Source organism: Artemia franciscana, chromosome 14 (assembly GCF_032884065.1).
Source record: "Artemia franciscana chromosome 14, ASM3288406v1, whole genome shotgun sequence".
In the NCBI taxonomy this organism is placed as follows: Eukaryota; Metazoa; Arthropoda; class Branchiopoda; order Anostraca; family Artemiidae; genus Artemia; species Artemia franciscana.
In genome coordinates this window covers 2,374,519-2,400,646 of record NC_088876.1, presented here as the reverse complement: position 1 = coordinate 2,400,646, position 26,128 = coordinate 2,374,519, and the positions used below count along the sequence as shown (strand labels likewise).

General features: G+C 31.5%; 1 protein-coding gene across 1 annotated transcript in view; it reads right to left on the bottom strand.

The window, feature by feature from the left end:
* The window catches only part of LOC136035178 (dual 3',5'-cyclic-AMP and -GMP phosphodiesterase 11A-like), a 263,712-nt gene extending 243,401 nt beyond the window's left edge, over positions 1 to 20,311 (bottom strand). The window contains exons 1-3 of the mRNA XM_065716750.1: positions 20,236 to 20,311; positions 6,840 to 7,061; positions 1,168 to 1,315 (exon numbers count right to left, since the gene is read on the bottom strand). Of these exons, the coding sequence (XP_065572822.1) occupies positions 1,168 to 1,315; positions 6,840 to 7,057 (366 nt within the window). The 5' untranslated portion in view covers positions 7,058 to 7,061; positions 20,236 to 20,311. The remainder of the gene's footprint in view (positions 1 to 1,167; positions 1,316 to 6,839; positions 7,062 to 20,235) is intronic.
* Between the last annotated feature and the right edge of the window lie 5,817 nt (positions 20,312 to 26,128).

Sequence of the window (26,128 nt, the reverse complement as noted above, 5' to 3'; positions counted from 1 at the left end):
CCATTTTAATTCAAAAATCAGCAAACTTTGAAATCCCTCAATTAGACTATCTGTCTAGGCTTTTTCTACAATTAGCCATGACTTGATGCCCAAAACCACTCCAATTTAATTCAAAGTGGTAAAAAACAATTGTATCAGCCATATTGTGGCGCAACACGGCAATTTTAAACCAAACATTATAAACAGTTTATCAAATGTAGATTTTAAGACAGTCTTTATCGAAAAATTGATTGCTGAGCTTTCTAGTTTCAGCGACCATAATAACCCTCAGGTGCCCATTAGCTCCTAAGGATTCATGTAGTCAAAACATAAAACCAATGGTTAAAGTAAATATTAATTTAAAAGTGTCTTTTGAACTAAATCAATTTTAGTAAGCCTGATAAAAGTATGTCTAGTTTTATAAACTTCCGCTTAAGCAATACGAAGGAAGGTTGTTGGATCATTGAGAGTCTATGGGAGTCTATGGATAATGGGAGGATAATAGGAGAGTCTAGGGATAATGGGAGGATAATAGGAGAGTCTAGGGATAACGTTCTTAAAGCTTCAAAAATGGGCAACTCCCTAACAGAATTATAACTTTCTGCAAGCCTTCACATAAATAAATACTGAGGTTCTTGGGGAACGGGTGGAAAAATTATTCTCTATTCTGTCTGGTTTCTTGAGATTATTATTTTGGAACACACCCCTAATATTGGTTCAGAGAGGCGGGAGGTGGCTGCGCCCCTATAACGATAGAAAATATTTTTCTGTGTAACATAAAGGACTAAATTCTTATGCCTATTGACACAGAGGTGGAGAAGTGAGATAGAGTTGATGGTGACCGGCATAAAATTGGTTAAGGTGACAGGGGTGGGTAAAAGCGTTGTAAGGATTTTTTTCTCATATCTAAATGGCAATATATTTCTTTTGATAGCAATCAATCACGTAGTAGAAAAACGGACATTAATAGCCAGCTTTGCCTAATTCAAACATCTGAACAAGACTTTCGCAGATGGTGAGAATAAGAACCTCATCAAAATACATGCTTTTGGAAATAGGCTACATTATAAACTAGTAAGTGTATGGGTTTGACTAAAATCTTCAAGCATGAAAGTTCTGTTGCGATTTCATTTGGATGCTTCTACTGTTTTGAACGAAGGGCAACAAATAGTTACAAAGGGGACTTACTTCTGCCTTGACAACACTTTGGCTTTTGGACTTGGCAAATTCATGTCGTGAACACTTCCTTGAATTTGTTCTTCTATGAGGGTTTTCACCTTCATCGCCAAAGAATGCGACTGAATCTTGTGGCGATCTATCTCTTGGACTCAGCGGGCTGAAAACAAAGTTCATATCATCTTATTAAATTTTGGTTAAATTGGGGTAGTTATAGATAGATGTCCACTCAAAAGTGAGAACTATTAGCATGCATTCAAACCTTATTATGCAAAAAAAAAAATAGAAGACAACTTATCAAGACTTACGCAAAAATTACTATGATTAAAAGAAATAATAAAGTGCATTTTAAAGCAAAAAAATACGGCCATGCACACAAAAAACAAAATAGCATAAACGTACTTCAGAGATTCCTACTCTTAAAAATTCCAGTAACAATGAAAACACTTGGATAAAACACTACGTTTACTTAATAAACTAGTTAAGCCATTACCTATGGGCTACTATGATAATAATTTATCATATATATATATATATATATATATATATATATATATATATATATATATATATATATATATATATATATATATATATATATATATATATATATATATATATATATATATATATATATATATATATATATATATATATATATATATATATACGATAATAACATGATAATAATTTACAGTGTCTTCAAAGTTCAAGGACATACAAACATATTTCGACGAGACAAGAAAAAAAACTTTTCCCTAGACATTTTCAAGCGTTTTACTTGAATTCTAACCTAGTAATAAAATATAACTACAAACTTCAATTTTGTGCATCTCGCAGTGCCATTTTCTACAACCACGAACCAGTAACTGATGTTACTGGTTCGTGGTTCGATGAAGGTAGCTGCACATTGTAAGTGTCAGTAATTGTATATCTATATATATATATATATATATATATATATATATATATATATATATATATATATATATATATATATATATATATATATATATATATATATATATATATATATATATATATATATATATATACTAGCTATGCTCACTAGCTAGATATATATATATATATACCTTGTTGGTGGGGGCGCTTCGTGCCCCGCCCAAGCCCCCCCGCGCTCGTAAGTCGTTACGCACCATATTAGTTACGCGCCTTTGTAGTTGTGTCCCTGTGTCCCACCTGTGAATAGGGATAGATATATATATGTTTTTAACTACGTAAAACTTGCGAATATACAACATTCTTCGCTGTCCCATTGCGTGTCCCCGTCGTCATTTATATATCCCCCTGTGCCCCCTGACGTCCCCGTTGTAGTTGTGTCCCGGTGGTCATTTATATTCCCTGTTTCTCGGTCGTCATTTGTGTCCCGGTGTTTTTTTTTTTTTAGTTTTTTACCTTTTTTATTTTTTTCCTTTTTTTAAGTTTTTTTCTTTTTAGTTGTGTCCCTGTGTCCCGGTCGTCATTTATATTCCCTGTGTCCCGGTGTCCCAGTCTGTAATTTCTCTTTGAGTGTCCCGGTCGTCATTTGTGTCCCGGTGTCCCGGTCTGTAATTTCGTCAGTCGACAAACATGACGTCAGTCGACAAACAACTTCATGACGACATACAGCTCAATCCTTATAATGACGTCAGTCGACAAACATGACATCAGTCGACACACAAACATGACGTCAGTCGACAGACACACAAACAAACAACTTATATATATATATATATATATATATATATATATATATATATATATATATATATATATATATATATATATATATATATATATATATATATATATATATATATATTATTATTATTATTATTATTATTATTTTTATTAATTTATTACCCGTCAAAAACAGAAAAGACGGAGTATATAAAAGAAAAAGAAAAAAGCACAAACTTTAAATACACTTCCACTACAAATATTATAAAATAACACTAGTCCAGGGGTGGTTGGCTCTTAAAACATTGGTACTGAATTCGGAGATTCTTCTCTCTATGGCCATGGAAGGGTTGATGACCTTATATTTCCTAGAGATGTCGCCATTGCTGTGCCACAAAGGAAGACGCAGGAGAAACTTAGCATATCTGTAGGATGCGCTGCAAATGGCTTTCTTTTCGGTAGCTGTGAATATTTTCCAGAAGGGAACCAGAGCAAGCAGATAGGGGGTAGTAAAAGTAAAGTATATATATATATATATATATATATATATATATATATATATATATATATATATATATATATATATATATATATATATATATACATATATAAGGGCTAATATTCTTCGGATTTGTGTTATTTCTCTTCGCTTTTACTTAGTGGCCATACACCCCTTTGTCACCTTTATATTCATTTCTTTGTTTTAGTCATGGCTAGCCAGTTCAGCTTTAGATCTTTTGATTATTTTGAAGCCACAAATTTCGTTGTGCGAAATTTTTCGTTTGCAATTTAATTTTGATTATCGCTTTTGCTTATTGCATGCCTTTTATTGTAACTGTTCAAAGTCATTAATCACCGTGTATAATTTGCATGCGTGATCGATACCAAAAATGATTCCATCCACAGAAAAAAAAAGATCTTTAAATACGAAATGAAAAAATAATGAAGGTGACGTCAATTATATGAATTTTATAAGAAATCATGGCTTTAAACGATTTTTATCAAGCTCGTAACCAATCTTTTTCAAGCGATATTTATGCAAAGTTGGATTTTAGCCTTTTTGTGATAAGAAACAATATCTTGAAAGTTACACCAATATTTTGTTGTCACTTTGACATACAGCAAAAAATATTTATAGTCTATGCCATTTTTCTAATGATAAAATCTTTCAGTAGTATGGCTGTATGCAATCCTGAGGGCAAACCTTTATTTGACCGCTTAAACTACAGATTATACCCAATTTGGGGCATTGACCTTCTTACAGACAGGTATCCGACTAAGAAATACATCCAACGCTTTTGGGTGAATGATCTACAAATTCCTGTCAAGATATGATTAGCAAATAGTCCGTCTTCACTGAATAAAAGAAATGCCCTCTTATTATAATTCAAGTCATGTCATATTCAAGTCCTAACAATTATATGAATAAATTTTTGTCTTTTGCAAATATTGTTTAGTATTGGGGTATGCATAATGTTGAAATAAAGCCGTATACATTTTAAGTAATGATACGACAGCCCTTGGTCATCCACGCCCAACCTCCAAGGGATCCAATGCCCCTTCCCTAACTTTTTGCCCCCTCTTCCTTTTTTGGACTTTCAAATTTCTTGGACTCAAAAATTTTAGACTTATAGTTTTCGGGACTCGAAATTTTTGAACTCAGAATTTTTGGACTGATGAACATAGTTTTATGGATTATTTTATGTGGCTACTCCAGTGGTACTCTATGGCTGGTTATCGGCACTACCTAGTTTATTGTATTTTTTTAAACAGTATCTTTTTTTTAAATAGGATTGATAAACAATTGCATCATATTTTAAAAAAGTGGGGATATAATGTTCCAAGGAAGTTTGTGCACATGATAAAGTAATCGTTAAAAAGCGTTTCTTAAAGTATTGAAAAAACTTTAATGTGAAGAGCGAGGTGTTGAGGAGGGACAACCTCATTCACGTACGCAATAGTTTCTGTTTATTTTAGTTTTAATGTTGCTCCTTACTATGAGCTGAAAAAATGTTTTTAATGGAAATAAGGACCTTTGATATTTGGTTAACAGCGGTAGGTAATTAGTATTAAATAATGGCGAAGTAAAACAATAAAACAATGTTAAAGTAAAACAAAAATATTCAAGTAATATGGTAAGATAAAACTAATGGTAAGAATTGGGACAAAATTTAAGCTTTAGTGTAAAGAACGAGGTATTAACGAGGGGACAAACCCCCTCATATATATAACAAAAATATACGAATATAGAAGTTCACTACGTAAGTTAATTCTTAAGTTACGTATATTTTTTACTAATAAAAACGTTCGTTAAAAATTAAAAGTTCTAGTTGCCTTTTTAAGTAACCAAAAAATTGGAGGGCAACTAGGCCTCCTTCCCCACCCCTTTTTTCTCAAAATCATTTGATCAAAACAAAGAGAAAGCCATTTAGCCAAAAAAGAATTAATATGCAAATTTCATTTTAATAATTGATGTGTGGAGAGCAAAAAACAAACATGCATTAATTCAAAAACGTTCAGAAATTAAAAAAAAACAAGCTTTTTTTAACTAAAAGTAAGAAGCGACATTAAAACTTAAAACGAACAGAAATTACTCCGTGTATGAAATGGGCTGTTCCCTTCTCAACGCCCCGCTCTTTACGCTAAAGTTTTTCACTGTTTAATAAAGTAGAATTGAGAGAAAGAGCCAAACTTTGTAAAGAGCGGGGCGTTGAGAAGAGAACAGCCCATTTCATACACGGAGTAATTTCTGTTCGTTTTAAGTTTTAATGGCGCTTTTTACTTTCAGTTAAAAATCCTATTTTTTTTTTATTTAATTTTCAATAGAACGAAATAACGTAACAAGCTTTAGACTCTTCCGGTCAGAGAAGGGGGAAAAGGGCAGTAGCCAAACACATGTTGTTAGACAACTTTCATGCTGACGAGTAGAGTGATAATGGCTAAATTTGAAAAATATATTTGGATCAACATAATCCACTCTTTTAAGTATACGAAACACATTTATAAGGTCACTACGACGTCTACACAACTTCAACAACGGGAGTTGAAGCATAAAAAGTCTCTGCGGATAGGATCTCCGGATTCTTGTTTGTCATAGGTCATTTATAGCCAGTGCGGCCTTAGAATGTAATGATCTTTTACTTTGACTTCCTTTCAAATATTTGATCAGTTAAATTTCAAAAATGTATATTTTTCAGTTATAGCCGTAGTTCCCAGCACATTTTCTAATTAAGCTTTCTCGGAAATTCTGAAAGCCCTAGTAACATTCAATATTTGGCTATTAAAAATTGACAATGATTCAGATAAACTAAAAAAAAATCGTATTAAATTTTGCTGTTCTGTAATATGTTCTATTAATTTAATCATCAAAAATATATTTGGTGTCACTCATACCTGCTAAAGATATATTTTATATTAGGCACAAATTTCCTCAACTTAAGCCTAAGGTTCAGCAGTAACAATTCAAAAAATGTAAGTAGGGGAGAGGGACAAGAAGCTTTTGAATTTCAAAAATAAAGGAAGCAAGAACAAGTATATTTTAAAATCTAGGGAGGGAACGTTTTAGTTATGGTTTCCAATTTCTTTTTAGATTAAATACAGAGAACAAAATTTCTAAGGGGTATTTTTCGTTTGCTTAAGGTTTGTCTAAAAAAAAATTAAAAAAAAATAATAGAAGGATATCTATCCCAAGTGTAGAGAGGGAGCAATATCCCAGAGCCCTGCCCAACAAATTCATAAGCCTGCTGAAATCTCTTCGATTTGTGATATACCATTATTTTTTTTATTTTTTTTACTTCAATAACAAACTGTATGGTAAAATAATTCGTATTCAACTGAAAGAAAATAAAGAAAAAAAATATTGAAACGGAAAACCGTAACAAGTATGTTAAATCAGAAAAAAAAATTCCACCAAAACAGCACCAAATTTATACGTATATATAATATAAATAAGTTACCGTAATAACACACTAAATTCTTAAAAAGGTAATTGCTATTATAAATACCTGCAGGGACTTTGATCTCTGCTACAGTAAAATGAGCTTGGACTCAAAGTATGGCCACTACTGCTACGAACACTTCCATTTAAGCCATCTGGCACCTTCAAATATCCCCTGGCTTGTAGCCAACGGTTGATTAAGGTGACATCAGCAAACTTCAAGAAATAGTTGTATGCTTTTTCAGGGTGACTATCCAACCATTCTTCAACCATTGACCACTCCATGTTCCTTAAATTTTTGATGATTAAAATTCGTTCGATAGAAAGTTAAAATTATATTTCATATTCAAGATGTATCTATATTGAGTTGCTATAACGATTTTTAAATCACTGTATTGGCCATTTTGTAACCACGAGCATTTCATGCTACTAAAATTATAGTTGTTATAGTCACTTCTATGCCGTGAAAAAAAATTTTATTTAATATTTACCGTTTTTAATTATTATTCTTTTTCTACCCTATTATATGTAGGTAGTTTCACGAGGAAGAATTAGCGATAATCCTAAAAGGATTAAAAAATAGTAAGGCTCCACATGCTGATAGTTTGGTAAACGAGTTTTTCAAATATGGTGGATCTGAGGGTAGAAATAAGTTAGTGAAGATGATGAATATTATTTTTGGAAAAGGGGAAATACCTAGCGATTTTAGGAAAACTTTAATTAAACCGCTGTGTAAGAAAGGTAATGAGAGTGAGTGTGGTAATTATCGAAACATTAGTCTGGTCTCTGTAGGCAGCAGATTACTTAGTAATATGATTGTTTTAGATTGAGAGATGCTGTAGACAATGTTTTAAGAGAAGACACTACGGTAATAGAAGAAGTAGAGGTTGTGTCGACCAAATTTTCAGTCTTAGGTTATTAATTGAAATATGCCTGACTAATCTGAAAGCTTTGATCCTCGATTTCATAGATTATGAGCAAAGATTAAATTCTTTTGATAAAAGAGCTTTAGCGAAAATCCTATTCTTATATAGTATACCAGAAGGGTACATTAAAATAATTAATGCTATGTACGAGAAAACATTGCTGCGATTAAGGTAGGAAATAAGGTTAATAGATGGTTTTGTATTAAATCAGGAGTCAAGCAGGGTTGTGTTCTGTCCCCCTTTATATGGATCATTTTGATGGACTTTGTCTTAAAGAGAACAGGAAAGGCAATGAGAGACCACGGAATAAACTGGGGAGGAAGAACTCTCCTGGACTTGATTTTGCTGATGATTTAAGTATATTAGATGAAAGTGTGAGCAAAATGAATGAATTTTTAGAGGTTTTGCGAGTTCAAGATGCTAGAATAGGTTTGAAAATTAATGTTAAGAAGATAATTCACTAAGGCTAGGAATAAGTGAAGATGAAAAAATGACGTTAGATAACGAAAAGATTGATCAGGTGGGCATCTTTACTTACTTTGGTAGTATTATTAGTAAGGACGGTGGGAGCAGCGAAGATATTAAAAGTAGAATAGCCAAGGCTCTGGGTGTTTTTTCACAGTTAAGAAAAGTTTGGAAGAATAGGAAATTAAGCCTGTTAACCGAGATAAGAATATTGGAAGCTACAGTGAGGACAGTGGTCAAATAAAGCTCTGAACGATGGGTGCTCAGAAAGCGGATGAAAATTTACTAGATGTTTTCCAGAGAAATTGCCAACGGATTGTTCTGGGTACCTAGCTGACTGACCGTGTTTGATACGGTTGGTTGTACGAAAATGTGGTTGAAACCCGTGGGCTACAATGAGATAAAGGTTGAAATGGCTAGGGTACGTTCTGCGGATGAAGGATGACAGATTGCCGGAGATTTTCCTTTTCGGCCAACCGCGTAGGGCTATACGGAAAAGTGGGTCGTCCTCTTTTGGGGAGGGAAGGATGTCATAAAGAAAGATTTAAAGGAAATAAGAACTTCCTGGGAGGGTGTAAAGAAGGAGGCTTTGAATAGATTGGGATAGAAAAGAAGCATGCATTGTTGTGTTGGCCTCAGGTTACTTAAAGCTGTGATGAATCGTTAATAGTAGTTGTAGTATAATTGCCAACACTAATACAATACAAACTTAAAGGACTCTACTGATGAGATCACCAAATTTTCCTTCCCCTCCCCCAATCAAAACAAGTAGAATCATACATATTATTCGTTTTGTGTATTTTTTTGGTAAATGGTGACTAATGTGTCTTTTGGCACTTGTAAATTAAACGAAACAACCCCAAGTTAGTTTATTTACCTAAGTGAAGTTAAGTTAATCCTAATGAAATATAACTTTCGTAAAACCTTTAGTGCATAAATACTAATATAATTTGGAATATATACTGTCACATTAGGGGAGGGGGGTTTGTAAATTGTTGGGACAGTACCCTTAACCTAACATAACCAAACCTAACCCCTCCCCCTAATGTGCAAAAATATAGCCCAAAAAATCAAATTCCAATACATTCTCTTCCCCTTTTTTCGTCTTATTGGATTTGAAACCAGTTGTCTAATATCTAACCTAGGTGTAATTATTGAGTGTGTTTCGCTTAATTAACAAGTTCCTGTCATTTTTTTTTCAAACTCTAATTGCCAAAGATCTTCCGCGGCAAACTTGGTGGGCTATATTGATTAAATTCCTAACTTTGAGCCGCTAAATTGAAATGTTAAGCTGATGAGATCTCCATGTTTGGTCTCATCCCTTAAAATGCGGAAAATTGTTTATGCTATTTATTTTTTCTATTTTGTAATATAAATTACCTAAAAATGTTTTTTTTTGCAACATTCGTCTTAAGGATCAACTCCCTAAGTAAGATCTAGTAAGATGTTAACTTTAGTTTTCGTCTATTGCTGACTCCAAAAACCAGATAATTAATTTCATTGCAACAATGTTTGATTTTGAAAGCTGGAGTTTACTTTAAAAAATTCCTAGATACAGCTCTCTGAATTCGCCTTATAACTTCGTTGGCAATCATTTAATGCAAAAAAGAAAAAGAATCAAGGATTAAAATAATTATTTAAATTCAGAGAATGTGTTTTACAATGGGAGTCAAAAAGAAAACAAGCGATTGCAGGGGATGCACATTCGCAGTGGAATCCCTTTAGAAGTTATTAATTAAAAAATAAACTTTCTGAAAAAAATAAATTTCAAAAGAAAGCAAAGGAAAGTTAGTTTACTTTCACTGAAAAGTAAATAAATCTATTAAACTTGAGATCAGCAGATACAAATACCTGTTAAAATTCAAACTGGAAACGACAATAAATTATTATTAAAGAATAAATGAAACCCAAAACAGATAGATATCTGTAGATATACTAATATAAATGAACAAACTACAAGAAATTACTATTAAATAATAAATGAAGCCAAAAAGGATAAGAAACTAAATAAACAATTATAGCAAACAAACATACAATAGGTACTAATATAAACGAATAAATAAATCTTAAAAAGACTGAAACTTAAATTGAATTTGCTAGTCAAGCTTGGAACGAACCAAAATCACTGCAAACAAGAGTTTCAGTTTTGCCCCCTTCTCTCACTGTAAAAGTTTTAAATCTACTGCGCCATTGGTGCTTTACTGAAAACGAATTATATTACAAATATTTTCTTTTGTACTTTTTAAAATATTGAAAATAAACATAAAAATTAGAGTAGAACTAAATTCGGAACTGATTAGCTTAGTATCCTTTTATATCAAATACTAGTTTAAATTAATTAGTTCTTTCCAAGACTGTTCAACACAAATATATTTTAACCATAAACAAGAGTTCGGATACTGCACCTTTTTAACTGCAAAGTCTAAAGCCTTCTCTGTCATTGGCACTTCACTAAAAACGAATTAATGACAAATACCTTCTTTTCCGGTTATCACAGCATTGAAAATTATAATAAAAATTACAGTGAAATGAAATCTTGAATTGGTTATGTTTCAATTGATCTATATATATATATATATATATATATATATATATATATATATATATATATATATATATATATATATATATATATATATATATATATATATATATATATATATATATATATATATATATATATATATATATATATACATATATATATATATATATATATATATATATATATATATATATATATATATATATATATATATATATATAAATAAGTTGTCTGTGTGTAGATCTGTGGATCAGGTGACGTCACCTGAAAAAACTGGATCAGCTGACGTCAAAACTGAAAAAACTAAAAAAAGGCAAAAACTACAAAAAAAACTAAAAACTAATAAAAAAAATAAAAAAGCTAAAAAACTAAAAAAACTAAAAAAAGGCAAAAACTACAAAAAAAACTAAAAACTAATAAAAAAGCTAAAAAACTAAAAAAACTAAAAAAAGGCAAAAACTACAAAAAAAACTAAAAACTAATAAAAAAAATAAAAAAGCTAAAAAACTAAAAAAACTAAAAAAAGGTAAAAAACTAAAAAAAACTAAAAACTAAAAAAAACTAAAAAAAAGGAAAAAAACTGAAAAATAAGCTAAAATAAAGGTAAAAACCAATAAAAAACTAAAAAAAAAACTGAAAAAACTAAAAAAAGGCAAAAACTACAAAAAAAAAACTAAAAACTAATATAAAAAAAGTAAAAAAGCTAAAAAACTAAAAAAACTAAAAAAAACTAAAAAAGGTAAAAAACTAAAAAAAATAAAAAATAAAAAAAAACTAAAAAAAAAGGAAAAAACTGAAAAATAAGCTAAAATAAAGGTAAAAACCAATAAAAAACTAAAAAGAAAAAAAGGAAAAAACTAAAAAAAATTTTCATCTAAAAAACTAAAAAAAACTAAAAAAGGTAAAAACTAAAAGAACTAAAAAAGAAAAAAATAAATGACGACACTCAAAGAGAAAGCGACCAGGACAAAAGGAATGTTCGATTAGCAATCAACAAAGCACCGGGACACAGGGAGTATAAATGACGACCAGGACATAAGTAAAAAAAAAAACTAACAAAACTAAAAAGAAGGTAAAAACTACAAAAAAACTAAAAAGAAAAAAAAACTAAAAACTAATAAAAAACTAAAAAATCTAAAAATCTAAATAAACTAAAAAAGAAAAAAAAGGAAAAAAATAAAGGAGAAAAACAAAACTAAAAAACGAATGTATATACAGACCGGGACACCGGGATACAAATGACGACCGGGACACAGGGAATATAAATGACGACCGGGACACAGGGACACAACTACAACGGGGACACCGGGGGAAACAGGGGGATATAAATGACGACCGGGACACCGGGACAGGGAATGGTCGATTAGCAATCACCATCAACAAAGCTCAAGGGCAATCATTAGAATCATGAGGTATAGATCTGAATACAGATTGTTTTCCCATGGACCATTATATGTTGCATGTTCAAGAGTCGGTAAACCTGACAATCTATTTATATGCAAAGACAATGGGACAGCAAAGAATGTTGTATATTCGCAAGTTTTACGTAGTTAAAACCATATATATATATATATATATATATATATATATATATATATATATATATATATATATATATATATATATATATATATATATATATATATATATATATATATATATATATATATATATATATATATATATATATATATATATATATATATATATATATATATATATATATATATATATATATATATATATATATATATATATATATATATATATATATATATATATATATATATATATATATATCTATATTCACAGGTGGGACATAGGGACACAACTACAATGGCACGTAACTATTATGGCGCGTAACGACTTACGCGCGCGGGGGGGCTTGGGGGGGGGGGGGCGCGAAGCGCCCCCACCAACTAGGTGTTGGGGTGGCGCGAAGCGCCACCCCAACAGCTAGTATATATATATATACTAGCTGTTGGGGTGGCGCTTCGCGCCACCCCAACACCTAGTTGGTGGGGGCGCTTCGCGCCCCCCCCAAGCCCCCCCGCGCCCGTAAGTCGTTACGCGCCATAATAGTTACGCGCCATTGTAGTTGTGTCCCTATGTCCCACCTGTGAATATAGATAGATATATATATATATGGTTTTAACTACGTAAAACTTGCGAATATACAACATTCTTTGCTGTCCCATTGTCTTTGCATATAAATAGATTGTCAGGTTTACCGACTCTTGAACATGCAACATATAATGGTCCATGGGAAAACAATCTGTATTCAGATCTATACCTCATGATTCTAATGATTGCCCTTGAGCTTTGTTGATGGTGATTGCTAATCGACCATTCCCTGTCCCGGTGTCCCGGTCGTCATTTACATCCCCCTGTTTCCTCCGGTGTCCCCGTTGTAGTTGTGTCCCTGTGTCCCGGTCGTCATTTATATTCCCTGTGTCCCGGTCGTCATTTGTATCCCGGTGTCCCGGTCTGTATATACATTCGTTTTTTAGTTTTGTTTTTCTCCTTTATTTTTTTCCTTTTTTTTTCTTTTTTAGCTTATTTAGATTTTTAGATTTTTTAGTTTTTTTATTAGTTTTTAGTTTTTTTTTCTTTTTAGTTTTTTTGTCCCGGTCGTCATTTATATCCCCCTGTTTCCCCCGGTGTCCCCGTTGTAGTTGTGTCCCTGTGTCCCAGTCGTCATTTATATTCCCTCTGTCCCGGTCGTCATTTGTATCCCGGTGTACCGGTCTGTATATACATTCGTTTTTTAGTTTTGTTTTTCTCCTTTATTTTTTTCCTTTTTTTTCTTTTTTAGTTTATTTAGATTTTTAGATTTTTTAGTTTTTTTATTAGTTTTTAGTTTTTTTTTTCTTTTTAGTTTTTTTGTAGTTTTTACCTTCTTTTTAGTTTTGTTAATTTTTTTTTTACTTATGTCCTGGTCGTCATTTATACTCCCTATGTCCCGGTGCTTTGTTGATTGCTAATCGAACATTCCTTTTGTCCTGGTCGCTTTCTCTTTGAGTGTCGTCATTTATTTTTTTCTTTTTTAGTTCTTTTAGTTTTTACCTTTTTTAGTTTTTTTTAGTTTTTTAGATGAAAATTTTTTTTAGTTTTTTCCTTTTTTTCTTTTTAGTTTTTTATTGGTTTTTACCTTTATGTTAGCTTATTTTTCAGTTTTTTCCTTTTTTTATTAGTTTTTAGTTTTTTTGTAGTTTTTGCCTTTTTTTAGTTTTTTCAGTTTTTTTTTAGTTTTTTATTGGTTTTTACCTTTATTTTAGCTTATTTTTCAGTTTTTTCCTTTTTTTTATTTTTTTTTAGTTTTTAGTTTTTTTAGTTTTTTACCTTTTTTTAGTTTTTTTAGTTTTTTTAGTTTTTTAGCTTTTTTATTTTTTTTATTAGTTTATAGTTTTTTTTGTAGTTTTTGCCTTTTTTTTAGTTTTTTTAGTTTTTTAGCTTTTTTATTAGTTTTTAGTTTTTTTTTGTAGTTTTTGCCTTTTTTTAGTTTGACAACTTATTTTTATATATATAGATAGTTTTTTTTTTTTACTTATGTCCTGGTCGTCATTTATACTCCCTGTGTCCCGGTGCTTTGTTGATTGCTAATCGAACATTCCTTTTGTCCTGGTCGCTTTCTCTTTGAGTGTCGTCATTTATTAGTTTTTTCCTTTTTTTCTTTTTAGTTTTTTATTGGTTTTTACCTTTATTTTAGCTTATTTTTCAGTTTTTTCCTTTTTTTTAGTTTTTTTTTATTTTTTATTTTTTTTAGTTTTTTACCTTTTTTTAGTATTTTTAGTTTTTTTAGTTTTTTAGCTTTTTTACTTTTTTTATTAGTTTTTAGTTTTTTTTTGTAGTTTTTGCCTTTTTTTAGTTTTTTCAGTTTTTTTTTTAGTTTTTTATTGGTTTTTACCTTTATAGTTTTTTTAGTTTTTTAGCTTTTTTATTTTTTTTATTAGTTTTTAGTTTTTTTTGTAGTTTTTGCCTTTTTTTAGTTTTTTCAGTTTTGACGTCACCTAATCCAGTTTTTTCAGGTGACGTCACCTGACACATCCATCCATCCATCCACAGACAGACAACTTATTTTTATATATATAGATATATATATATATATATATATATATATATATATATATATATATATATATATATATATATATATATTTAATATTCAGTTTGATTTTATTTGTACTTTCCAAGACTGTTCAAGACACATATAGCTTTCCTTCTTCATAATACCTCCTTTTCTGACTGTAAAAGTCTAAGATCTACTGCTTCATTGATGCTTTACTGACAACTATGTGTGTCTTGAACAGTCTTGGAAATTACAAACAAAATCAAACTGAATATCTGGTATACAAAATGATAACAATCGTTGAATGAAAATCAGTTCAAGATTTAATTTCGCTGTAGTTTTATTGTCATTTTAAGTTTTGATGATTCTTAAAAAGGTAAATAGAAATTTAAATTTCCAATCAAATAAGCCAACTTTGATGTCTATACGACCACCACTTACAAAAAAACTTTATCTACCCCAGGGCAAAACTTACAACACTTCCCCCAGGCTTTGTGGGGGCAGTGTTGACACAGGGACTTTTCTTATTTGACCTTTAAACTAGTATGAACAAAATGGGCATTTCAAAATTTGGATCAGATGCATTTTGGGGAAAAAGGTCCTTGGAGAGGGGGCTACATTGCCCTTCGATCACTTATGACTCTTAAAAAGGGCACTAAATATTTTGTTTTACAATCAAATTAGCCTCTCGAATTTTATAATACTATCCCTTCCATAAAAAATCTTTTATGCCCCGGAGGCACGATTTACGACTCTTGCCGCCAGGTTTTAGTAAGTTCTGATATCCCTGGAGTCATTATTATATGATCTTCGGTCTACTTTGAACAAAATGGCTAGTAAAAATATTCAATCGAACACATTTACGGAAAAGCGCATTGGCGCCGAGGGGGCCTAGTTGCACTTGGGTCACTTTTGAATCTTCAAAAGGAAATTATACTTTCAATTTCTAATCGTTTAACTTTCCTTCGATGTTTATATGACTACTTTTCCCATCAAAACCCAGGGGGAATAAATTACAACCCTTCACATTGGCTCTAAGAGGGTTTATGTTTACCCCCAAGTTTTTGTTACCTGATCAACAAATGTCAACCATGTCAAACAAACTGGCAATCTCAAATTTCGATCGGATGCATTTGCGGCAAAGAGGATGTGTGTGTGTGTGTGGGGGGGTAGATACCCTCCGATCCCTTTTGATTCATAAAAAGAGTAACTAGAACTTTCAAATTTCACCCAAATGAGCCATTTCCCTTACATAAAATTTTATATGCCCTCGGGGCATAACTTAAAACACTTGCCCCTGGGCTCTGGGGGTTTGTGTCGACTCCAGATTTTCTAATATCCGATTTTTGAACTATTTTTAACAAAATGGCTACCTTGAATTGTTATCGGATTGGCTTCGGGAAAAGGGCGTTAGGGCTAGGTGTCCTTTTGTCTCTTTTGACACTTTGAAAGTGAACTACAACTTTCAATTTCCAATCAAATAAGCCCTCTAATAATTATACGAACATCATTTCTATAAGATCCATATACACCCCCAGGGCATAAATTTCAAAGGCCCTGGAGTATTTATTATATGATTTTTGAACTATTTTTATCAAAATGGCTATCTCAAAATATTTTTTGGATCGGTTTAGGGAAAAAGGGCGTGGGGTAGGCTACTTGCCCTTCTGATCTCCTTCTCTTTGATCTCCTTTGATCTCTCTTTAGGAGTTGGAATTTCCAATCAAATGAGCCCTCTCTGAAGTTTACACGGGCATTCCTTCTATAAGATCTATAGCCTGTATGCCCCCAGGGCATAACTTACACTGTCTACCCCCTGGCCCATAGGGATAATGTCAACCCTGGAATTTTTGGCATATGATCTTTGAACTATTCTAAATAAAATGGTTATCTTAAAATTTTTATATGATGTATTTGCGGAAAAAAGAGCTTGGGGGGCTAGTTGCCCTCCGATCTCTTTTGACTCTTAGAAAGTGAACTAGAACTTTCAATTTCAAATCAAATGAGCCCTCTCTCAAATTTATACGGCCTATCCTTCAATAAGAACCACATATACCCCAGAGAGTAACTTACAACCCCTGCCCCCAGGCTCTGGCGGCCTTGTCGACTCCGAAATTTTCTATTATCTGATGTTTGAACTATTTGAAGAAGTTGGCTATTTAAAAACTTTTATCAGGTGGGTTTGGAGAAAAGGGCGGTCTCTTTTGAGTCTTAAAAAGTGAACTAGAACTTTAAATTTCCAATCAAATAATCCATGTTTCACCAAGTTTGAATTCAAAAGGAAAGTAGTGCGGATATGACAAAAATATCCTAAGACGAAAACGAACCTGAAAAGCAGAAAGCACAAATTGAAAGCAGTTGCAGTTAAGAAAAAACTGAAAATAAATACATATGGTATTGATTTTGAAAAATGCCAAAAAGTGTCCTTTTTTCCAAAAAGTTGCCTTTTTTCACCACGTTTGAATTTTCGCGCTTTTCAAAAGGAAAGTAGTGCGGATATGACAAAAAAATCCCTAAGACGAAAATGAGCCTGAAAAGCAGAAAGCACAAATTGAAAGCAGTTGCAGCTAAGAAAAAACTGAAAATAAATACATATGGTATTGATTTTGAAAAATGCCAAAAAGTGTCCTTTTTTCCAAAAAGTTGCCTTTTTTCACCCAATAGTGGCACGGTGTCACCCAGAGTGAAAAAGTGTCAAAAAAGCACTAAAAGTGTCCCTTTGGCAACCCTGTAAGAATGACCCCTGAATCACAAGGGCTGTTTAATTAGAATAAATAGTTCTTTCGAAATTGTTACAAGCACTTTAGCGGAAAGAGCGAGGTATTGAGGAAGGGACAAACCCTCTAATATATGTAATAACTTCGCTTTTTTAAGTTTTAATGTTGCTCCTTATTTTCAGTTGAAAAAACTTTTTTATTTAATTTCTCATTATTTTTTAAATAATGCTGGAAAATCCAGCGCCCCTTCATCAACATTCTCTTCCCCATGTTAAATTCCTCCATGGAAAGATCCTCCCACCTAACCAACGACCCTGACCCCCCTCCATCACCAGAAAAATCCCCCCTCAAAACGTCTTTATACTTCCCAATAACCAATACTACATGTAAACAATGGGCAAAGTTCATTACTTGGAGCCCTTCCCCCGGAGACTGCGGGGATTAAGTCGTCCTCAAAGACATAGTTATTAAGTTTTTCAACAATGCTGAACAAAATGGCTATCTCAAAATTTTTCTTGGGTGACTTTGGGAAAAATGACAGTGGGAGGGGGCGTAGTTGCCTTCAAATTTGTGTGGACCCTTAAAAAGGGCACTAGAACTTTTTATTTTCGTTAGAATGAGCCCTATCGTGAAATTCTAAGATCAATGGGTCAATACGATTACCCCTGGAGAAAAGAAAAAAAAACGATAAAATAACATAAACACGCAATCGTGATTTTTATTTTTGCAAAAATACAAAATTCCAAATTTTTGCAGATAGGAGATTGAAACCTCTACGGCAGGATTCTCTGATACGTTGAATCTGACAGTGTGATTTTCATTAATATTCTATGACTTTTAGGGGGTGTTTCCCCTTTTTCCAGAAATAAGGCAAATTTTCTCAGACTCGTAACTCTTGATGGGCAAAAAGTAAACTTGATGAAACTTGTATATTTAAAATTCAACATCAAAATCCAAATCTTTTAATGTATCTATTGGTATCAAAATTCCGTTTTTTTAGAGTTAGAGTTACTGTTGAGTCGGGTGGCTCCTTATTTACTGTTTGTTACTAGGAACTGTTTCATAGATATATCAAAAGCATCTGAGTTTTATGATGAACTCAAATGTATAAGTTTTAATAAGTTTAATCTTAACCATTGATAATAACAAGTCTAATCTTTTAATGAATCTATTGGTATCAAAAATTCTGTTTTTAGAGTTTCGGTTACTATTGAGTCGCGTCGCTCCTTATTTAAAATTCGTTGGCGCGAACTGTTTCATAGATATATAAAAAACATCTGAGTTTTATGATGATATCAAAGATATAACTTTTAATAAGTTTAATCTTGCCCATCAATAATGATAAGTTTAATCTTTTAACATATCTATTGGTATCAAAATTTTCCCAAGAAAAAAATCATTAGGGAGGAGGGATTTTTCCGTTTAGGAGTAGTTAGATTTCCTAACATTGTTTAAAAATGATCAAAAATTAAATTAAAAACAAAGTTTTTTCAACTGAAAGTTATGAGCAACATTAAAACTTAAAACATACAGAAGTTATTACGCATAAGAGGGTGTTACTCTTTCACCACAGCTTACGCTCTTTTCGCTGAATTTTGAATTCTGTTCCAACCCTTTAATAATGACTCTTGAAACATTATGTTTCAAGTAATTAAAACAATAAAAAGCTTTTTTTAATACTAAAAACTTTAGCGTAGAGAGTAAGGTGTTGTGGGGGAGTTACCCTCTCAAATGTGAATTAAGTTCTGTTCGTTTTAAATTTTAATTTTGCTCCCTATTTCTAGCTGAAAAAACCTGTCTTTTCTATTTAAAAAAAAAAAACAGTAAAAAATAATATAGGTCGCTCGAACTGGGAAACTACTACATAAGAAACGAGGGGCAAAAATACACTAAATGATGCTTTAATTTTTTCCTTTTGAAGTAAGAAACTGAATGCAAAAAAAAATTAGTCATCTTCAGTCGATTTATTAAAATTGGCAACAGGGCAGTTTATTCCCCTAATGAACGAAGCAAATGAATATCAGAAGTTCTCGCTACAAAAGTTCGGTGAAAAAGTTCTGACTGCCTTTAAAAGTTTTTGTGGCATTTAAAAGCTAATATCAAAAATATAAGCTTTAAAATATAATTTTTGCGTAGAGCCTAAGACTATACCCAAGCATTAAAAGTAGAGGAGGCTGCGATTTAAATTTAGTAATTTATGAAAATTATATTCAATGGAATTGTCTCAATATAATAAAGTAAGTATTTTGTTGTGGTAATTTTTTATTCAGAAGAAGAGGATAAAAAAATCTAGAAACATTAACTGTAAAAAAAAAAAATTCATCATTATGTGCTTAGCTTATATTCTATATTTTTGTCATTTGCTCCCTTGCGGTTCAGATGGAGCATTGTTCCCAACCTGCATCTTTTAACAAGCAGTGGAACCAACACAAAAAAATATACGAGGAAGGAAATGTTTCTTTTAAAATTTGGAACTGAGCATTTTAGTTTTGGGTTTCTGTCTTTGAAAATCTAGGGAGCTCAACCCAACCCCCTGATTGGTGCAGCTTGCAACATTTTCTTTGCCTCAGTCACAGACTCATATGTTTTGAAGTTCTTATCAAATTTTATCTCCTGTCTTCCAATTGCATCCGTTGTGTGGTCCTCATACATACAAATTTGCATAATGAATAAACTGTTCCTGTGATTATATGTCTTATTTTATATATCCCTAAGAGGGGGGTGTCACGCATAAATTTTACCTCAATTAATCTTCATTGATAATACATGTGAAACACAAAAGATAAGCTAACATTTTTCCATTGCATTCTTGTCACAGCAAAGGGAAACTGGAGAATTTCTTTTTTATCTGAAAGCATCCAAATTGGAGAGAGTGAAGAGATTGCGTAGTCAATGTTGGGAATTCCTTCCTGAGAAATCTCCAAGGATTTCCCTGCAGAAGGAAAAAAGAGATTAAATTTTTTCCCTGTTCTACTAGTCCTGGCGGATTGCCATACACTGTTTAATGAAATCAAGAGATATAACGTAAATGCATAGAATACATGAATCAGAGAAATTATTTGAAGGTGTGACAGGATTTGCTCATTTTCCTTAAGTTCAAATTAGACATCTCATAACCAAATTTGACTATATGCAAAACTTTTTTATTGGTTAAATGTTACCATTAGAGGTGAAGCTGTAATCCTAATTCTCCACTGCCGCTCAACGATCAGAGCAAAAATAATGCGATGTTGGTTAGTGGCAACTGGCACTGCTGCCGATAGAAAAAAAAATATCAACGCTCTCTGGTGTTTGGGGACATTTGCATTTTTATTTTTTATTTTTTATTATTTTTTTTTTACAGTAGAAAGAATAGTTAAATTAGTGTAATCGGTGAAATTAGTGAGACAACAAGTTTTTATCTCAGTTCTTGACACAAAAATGATAACAAAGCTTGAAACAATAACAAGTGTCGACAAGCGCTAGATGGCGCTGATGATTTTTTTGTCGTCACTAGCACCAGTTTTCACTCTTATAAGTTGCCAATACTCTTTTATTCAAGATATAAGTATTTGAAACATAAATTGAATACACATGTGATAATCCTCTGAGAATCTGAAACTTATGCGTTCAGCAAGAACAAGCATTTTACGTCTCACCTGGTATCTTAAATTCAAATGTTTACCAAAGATTTGGGAACTATAGTCTCACGAGACTCAAAGCATCAGTATTTTGCGTTCTCCACAGTAAAAACAAATTAGATTTCCAACAAAACGTATTTCAAAATTCACACTGGCTTAAAAATATCTTTTTTTTATCTTAATTTATGATTAAAGTCCAAAAAATCATTGAAATTATCAAGATTTAGTTTTAAATTAATAGAAAAAATGCGATTCTCGATGCAAAGAGGTTCAATTAATCAACATGGTTTTTATTCCAAAACTATAATGAAATTTTTCATATGTTATACAAAATATAACTGTGATCCCACTGAGAGTAAATTTAATAGTTTCAATTGAAATTCATATTAAATGTTTGGATTAAGAAAAAAACAGCAAAAATGTTTTCTTTAATAAAACGATAATTACAAATTAAATACAAATATTATTTTGTCATAAATGGGCTGAATCTACGTGCTATGATACGCACAGACAAAAACTTCGGCATAAACATTAATTTTTTTTAAACTTCTATAAGCAACTTTTTTTTTTTACAATTTGTCTCGCTGTTAACTTAGTCTTTCTAAAAAACGCTGCTTTAAATTTGTTACCCTCTTTACAAGTACACATAATTTATTTTATAACTAAAGTCCTTGCATAACAGGAATTTTTCTTTTCACAATGAACACCAACTTTACCGTTAGAATTGCTAAGCGCTTCAAAAAATAATTCTTGCTCTTATGTTCCACACATTTGCTGCTAATTCTAAATAAATAAGTTAAAAAAATAATCATTTGAAGGAAAAACATAATATTTAAGTCATTTGTGTGGACTAGAGAAAAACGAGCGCTTCCCAAAACTATGCAAGTTTCCAAAATAGGACTTCTCTCATCTGTAGGTAAAAATATTGTACTTTAATAGCATAACTAAGACGTAAAATGACTAAACGTAGAACATTAAAAATGACTAAAATAAACCTTCTATTTTGCATTGAATTAACTTCAATAAGGGGGAAATTGAGCAGAAGGCATTCATTTTCAAGAAGAGAACCTGTGTTTTCTTTTCAAAAAAAAAAACAATATAGCACACACTTCAACATTGATTTTGAAAAGTAAGTTCAAGTATCAATATCCGAAAACTGTCGAATTAACCATACTTTTTTTTCAGAATCATTATTTCAGGTTATATTTAGAACAAACAAGCAGGGAAAAAAGTACGAAGCTATTCAAGGATCATCTCTATCTTTAAGTTCCTAATGGAGTAAACAGGCAATATTAAGTTTTGTGGAAAACAGTTCAAGCTATGCTCTAAAATCGTAAAAAGAACCGTAGAGAAAATTCGCGTTATTTTCAAAAAAGATGAAACACCTCCTAAAAGTCATAGAGTCTGAATGAAAATCACACCATTAGATTCAGAGTATTAGAGAACTCTACTGTAGAAGTCTCAAGCTCCTATCTGGAACAATTTGGAATTCTGTATTTTTTGCCAGAAGAAAGATCACGGATGCATGTTTATTGGTTGTTTTTTTTTCCAGCGGTGATCGTATCAGCCCATTAATCCTAGAATATCACAAGAGAGCTCATTCGGACGGAAATAAAAAGCTCTAGAGCCCTTTTTAAGTGACCAGAAATTGGAGGGCAACTAGGTCCCCTCCCAATCTAATTTTTCACCAGAGTCACCCGATCAAGATTTTCAGATAGCCATTTTGTTCAACACAGCAAAAACTTCTAATAACTATGTCTTTAAGGATGATTTAATCCCCCACAATAGCTGGATAAAGGGATGCAAGGTGTGAACTTTGCGCATTGTTTACACATCGAAATAGTTATTGCGAAGTATACAGACGTTTTCAGGGGGAATTTTTTGGGGGAGGGGAGTTGGGGGAGGGATTAAGTGGGAGGATCTTTCAATGGAGGAATTTTTCATGGAGGAAGGGTATTTTCCATGAAGTGGGCACCGGATTTTCCGGCATTATTTAAAAAACGATAAAAAAAATTCAATATTAAAAAACAAGTTTATTTCAACTGTAATTAAGGAAAAACAATAAAATTTCCAACGAACAGAAATTATTACGTATATGAGAGGCTTCACCCCCTCCTCAATACCTTGCTCTTTAGGCTAGAGTTCGAATTTTATTCAAACTCTTTGAGAATGACCCCTGAATCACTGAATAATTAGAATAAATAGCTCTTTTGAAATTACTGAAAAACTTTCGCTTAAAGAGCGATGCATTGACGAGGGAGCAAACACCCCCATAAACGTAATAATTTCTGTTTGTTTTAAGTTTGAATGCTGCTACTTACTTTCTGTTGAAAAAACTTGTTTTTTCTTTATTTAACATCATTTCAGATAGTAGCACAATGTCAAATAAAACTTTTCTTCGAATATTCTATTCTTGTATTGTCAGCCTTAAAATAATGGGCTCTGTGCCTTCTAAGCTCCGTGCCTTCGCATCTTTGTTATTGGTTGGACAATTTGGGGCACACTACGACAAAGTCTTAGAAATAATGTGAAATTGCAAACTTGTAGAAAACAATTTCTGTTGTTCTGTGCCAATTGTTTGAAGAAAACAATTTCTGTGCCAATTTCTCCCTCTTGTCCCAAAAATACTTTATATACCCTTATGAATAACTTCATTCACAATGAACAAATGATTTTTTATTGCTTAATCCTTTACTTCATTTTAATTTTCTTAATTTCTATTTTGTATTTTTTTCACTCTTATACGGTTTATTCACTCTTACATAGTCACTATCTTAATAGCTCAATCTAATCTTGGGTGCTAAGGGTATTCACTCAGAAAATCGCACTCCTCCCGACGATAAATTTTTTGAAAAATATCCCCTTGAAAATTCTCACCAGGATAATTCCCCCTTCCCCGTCGAAAATCCCCCCACCCTGGAGAGTTTCTCCCACACAAAAAATTGATCAGCCACGGAAAGAGTAGAAGAAATAAAAATAATGAAGAAAATTTTGATTATTTCCAAATTTATTTAATATTTTATCAACACTTCAAGATATAAGCAGAATATTTATATAATAAATTTTATATTTATTTATATAATTTATATATAATTTTTTATTTATAATTTTTTTATATAATTTTATATTTATTATATTTATTTATAAATTTCACATATTTATATAAGCAGAATATTTGGTGTAAACTTGACCTGTTTTATTCTATTTTTAAGTACATCTTATAGTCCTCGCTTTTACCTTTTTATTCTATTAATATAAAACACTTTTTCTACCTATTAATATTTCCAAAAAAAACTGCGTTACACCAAAAATGAAAAGAAATAAAATCAAATATTCTAGCAAATTTAAAACTGCTGCACATTATAATAAATAAAATAAACCCAAAATGAACTGAAATTACAAAAAAGAATCGAGTCAAAGGTAAATCAAACATAAAGTAGCATGAGAACAGCTGAAAACCCCCATGTCTTCTAAATATTAAATATCTAAATTTCGCACTTTACTGAAAAAAAAAGTTTAAATGTTTTCATTTTATAACTTTAACAAATAAAACAATATTAAGACTTTTGGTAATAAATAATAGCATATATATATATATATATATATATATATATATATATATATATATATATATATATATATATATATATATATATATATATATATATATATATATATATACATATATTAAACTAACCTAGCACTGTCCTTGGTATTACTTTTTTTCAGTGAAGTACAAATTATTCTCTGATTTGGAGAAGTCATGGGGGTTTGTCAGACCTACTCATGTTAATTTTTACTTGTTTTGAGTTTGACTCGGTTCTTTTTTGTAGTGTTTGTTCTTTTTGCGTTTCATTTATTTATTGATGTTGATTTGTCATAGTCTAACACTTGGTAGATTATTTGATTTTATTTCTGTTCATTTCTGATATGGCGGAGTTCTTTAATATTATTTGGAAAACTCATTCTATGGAAAACGTTTTTTAAAGTAATTACTGTTTTTTTTTTATTGACATAGTCTTTTCCACGGAAAAAACTATAATATTTTTTATCTTTTTGATTTTTTTTCTGTAAAAATTCAAAATTTCGCTTGCTAATCGTATATTGGAGAAATTTTTCAACATTTTTTAGCAATATAAGCCCTTTTGACAATCTTGACACAAATAGTATTGATCACTTTAGTTTTATACCTCCTTTAGTTGACCTGGAAAGTAAAATTTAATAACATTCCTGAAATTTATATGTAAGATCTTTTACATCCTGGACACACGCATACTCTTTTGATTTAGTTCAATTGTAAGAGCAGACGTAGTAATAAAAAAAGCTATGAAAGTTGCAACATGATACCTTTAGAGGTTCTTTGAATATTGCTGAGTAGTGGCGTCGTTTTTTTTTTTGGGGGGGGGTGAGGGGCGAGGGGGCAGTTAGCCCCCAATAATTTCGAAAAAAGATTATTAAGACAAGACCGTTTTCGTTATTCTTTTTTTTTATGAAAAAAACTACCATAAGTGCAAGTTTTGGGTGACACGTGACACTTAATGATTGCCTTATCAAGTCAAATTTATAAAGAGCAATTAAATGTAAAAAATAATTTATAAAATTATAGAAAGCTCCCTACAGTTTTTGTGTACCATGCTGCACTTTATGACAGGCTTATCGAGTCTGATTCGCATAAAAAGAGATTAAAATCAGCTTTTATTAGCCCCTATAAGAGTCGCTATAAGAATCAAATTTTATGAGTCCCTGAACGGCTTTCTATGATGGTCCAGTCCCTCAATAGTGACGAACAAAAACTAGAGGACATATCACTGATGCCCATGCAAAAAAGTGTTTTTTCTTGTTGTTGAGATTCACTTTATGACAGGCTTATCGAGTCTAATTCACATAAAAAGAGATTAGAATCAGCTTTTATTAGCCCCTATAAGAGTCGCTATAAGAATCAAATTTTATGAGTCCCTGAACAGCTTTCTATGATGGTCCAGTCCCTCAATAGTGACGAACAAAAACTAGAGGA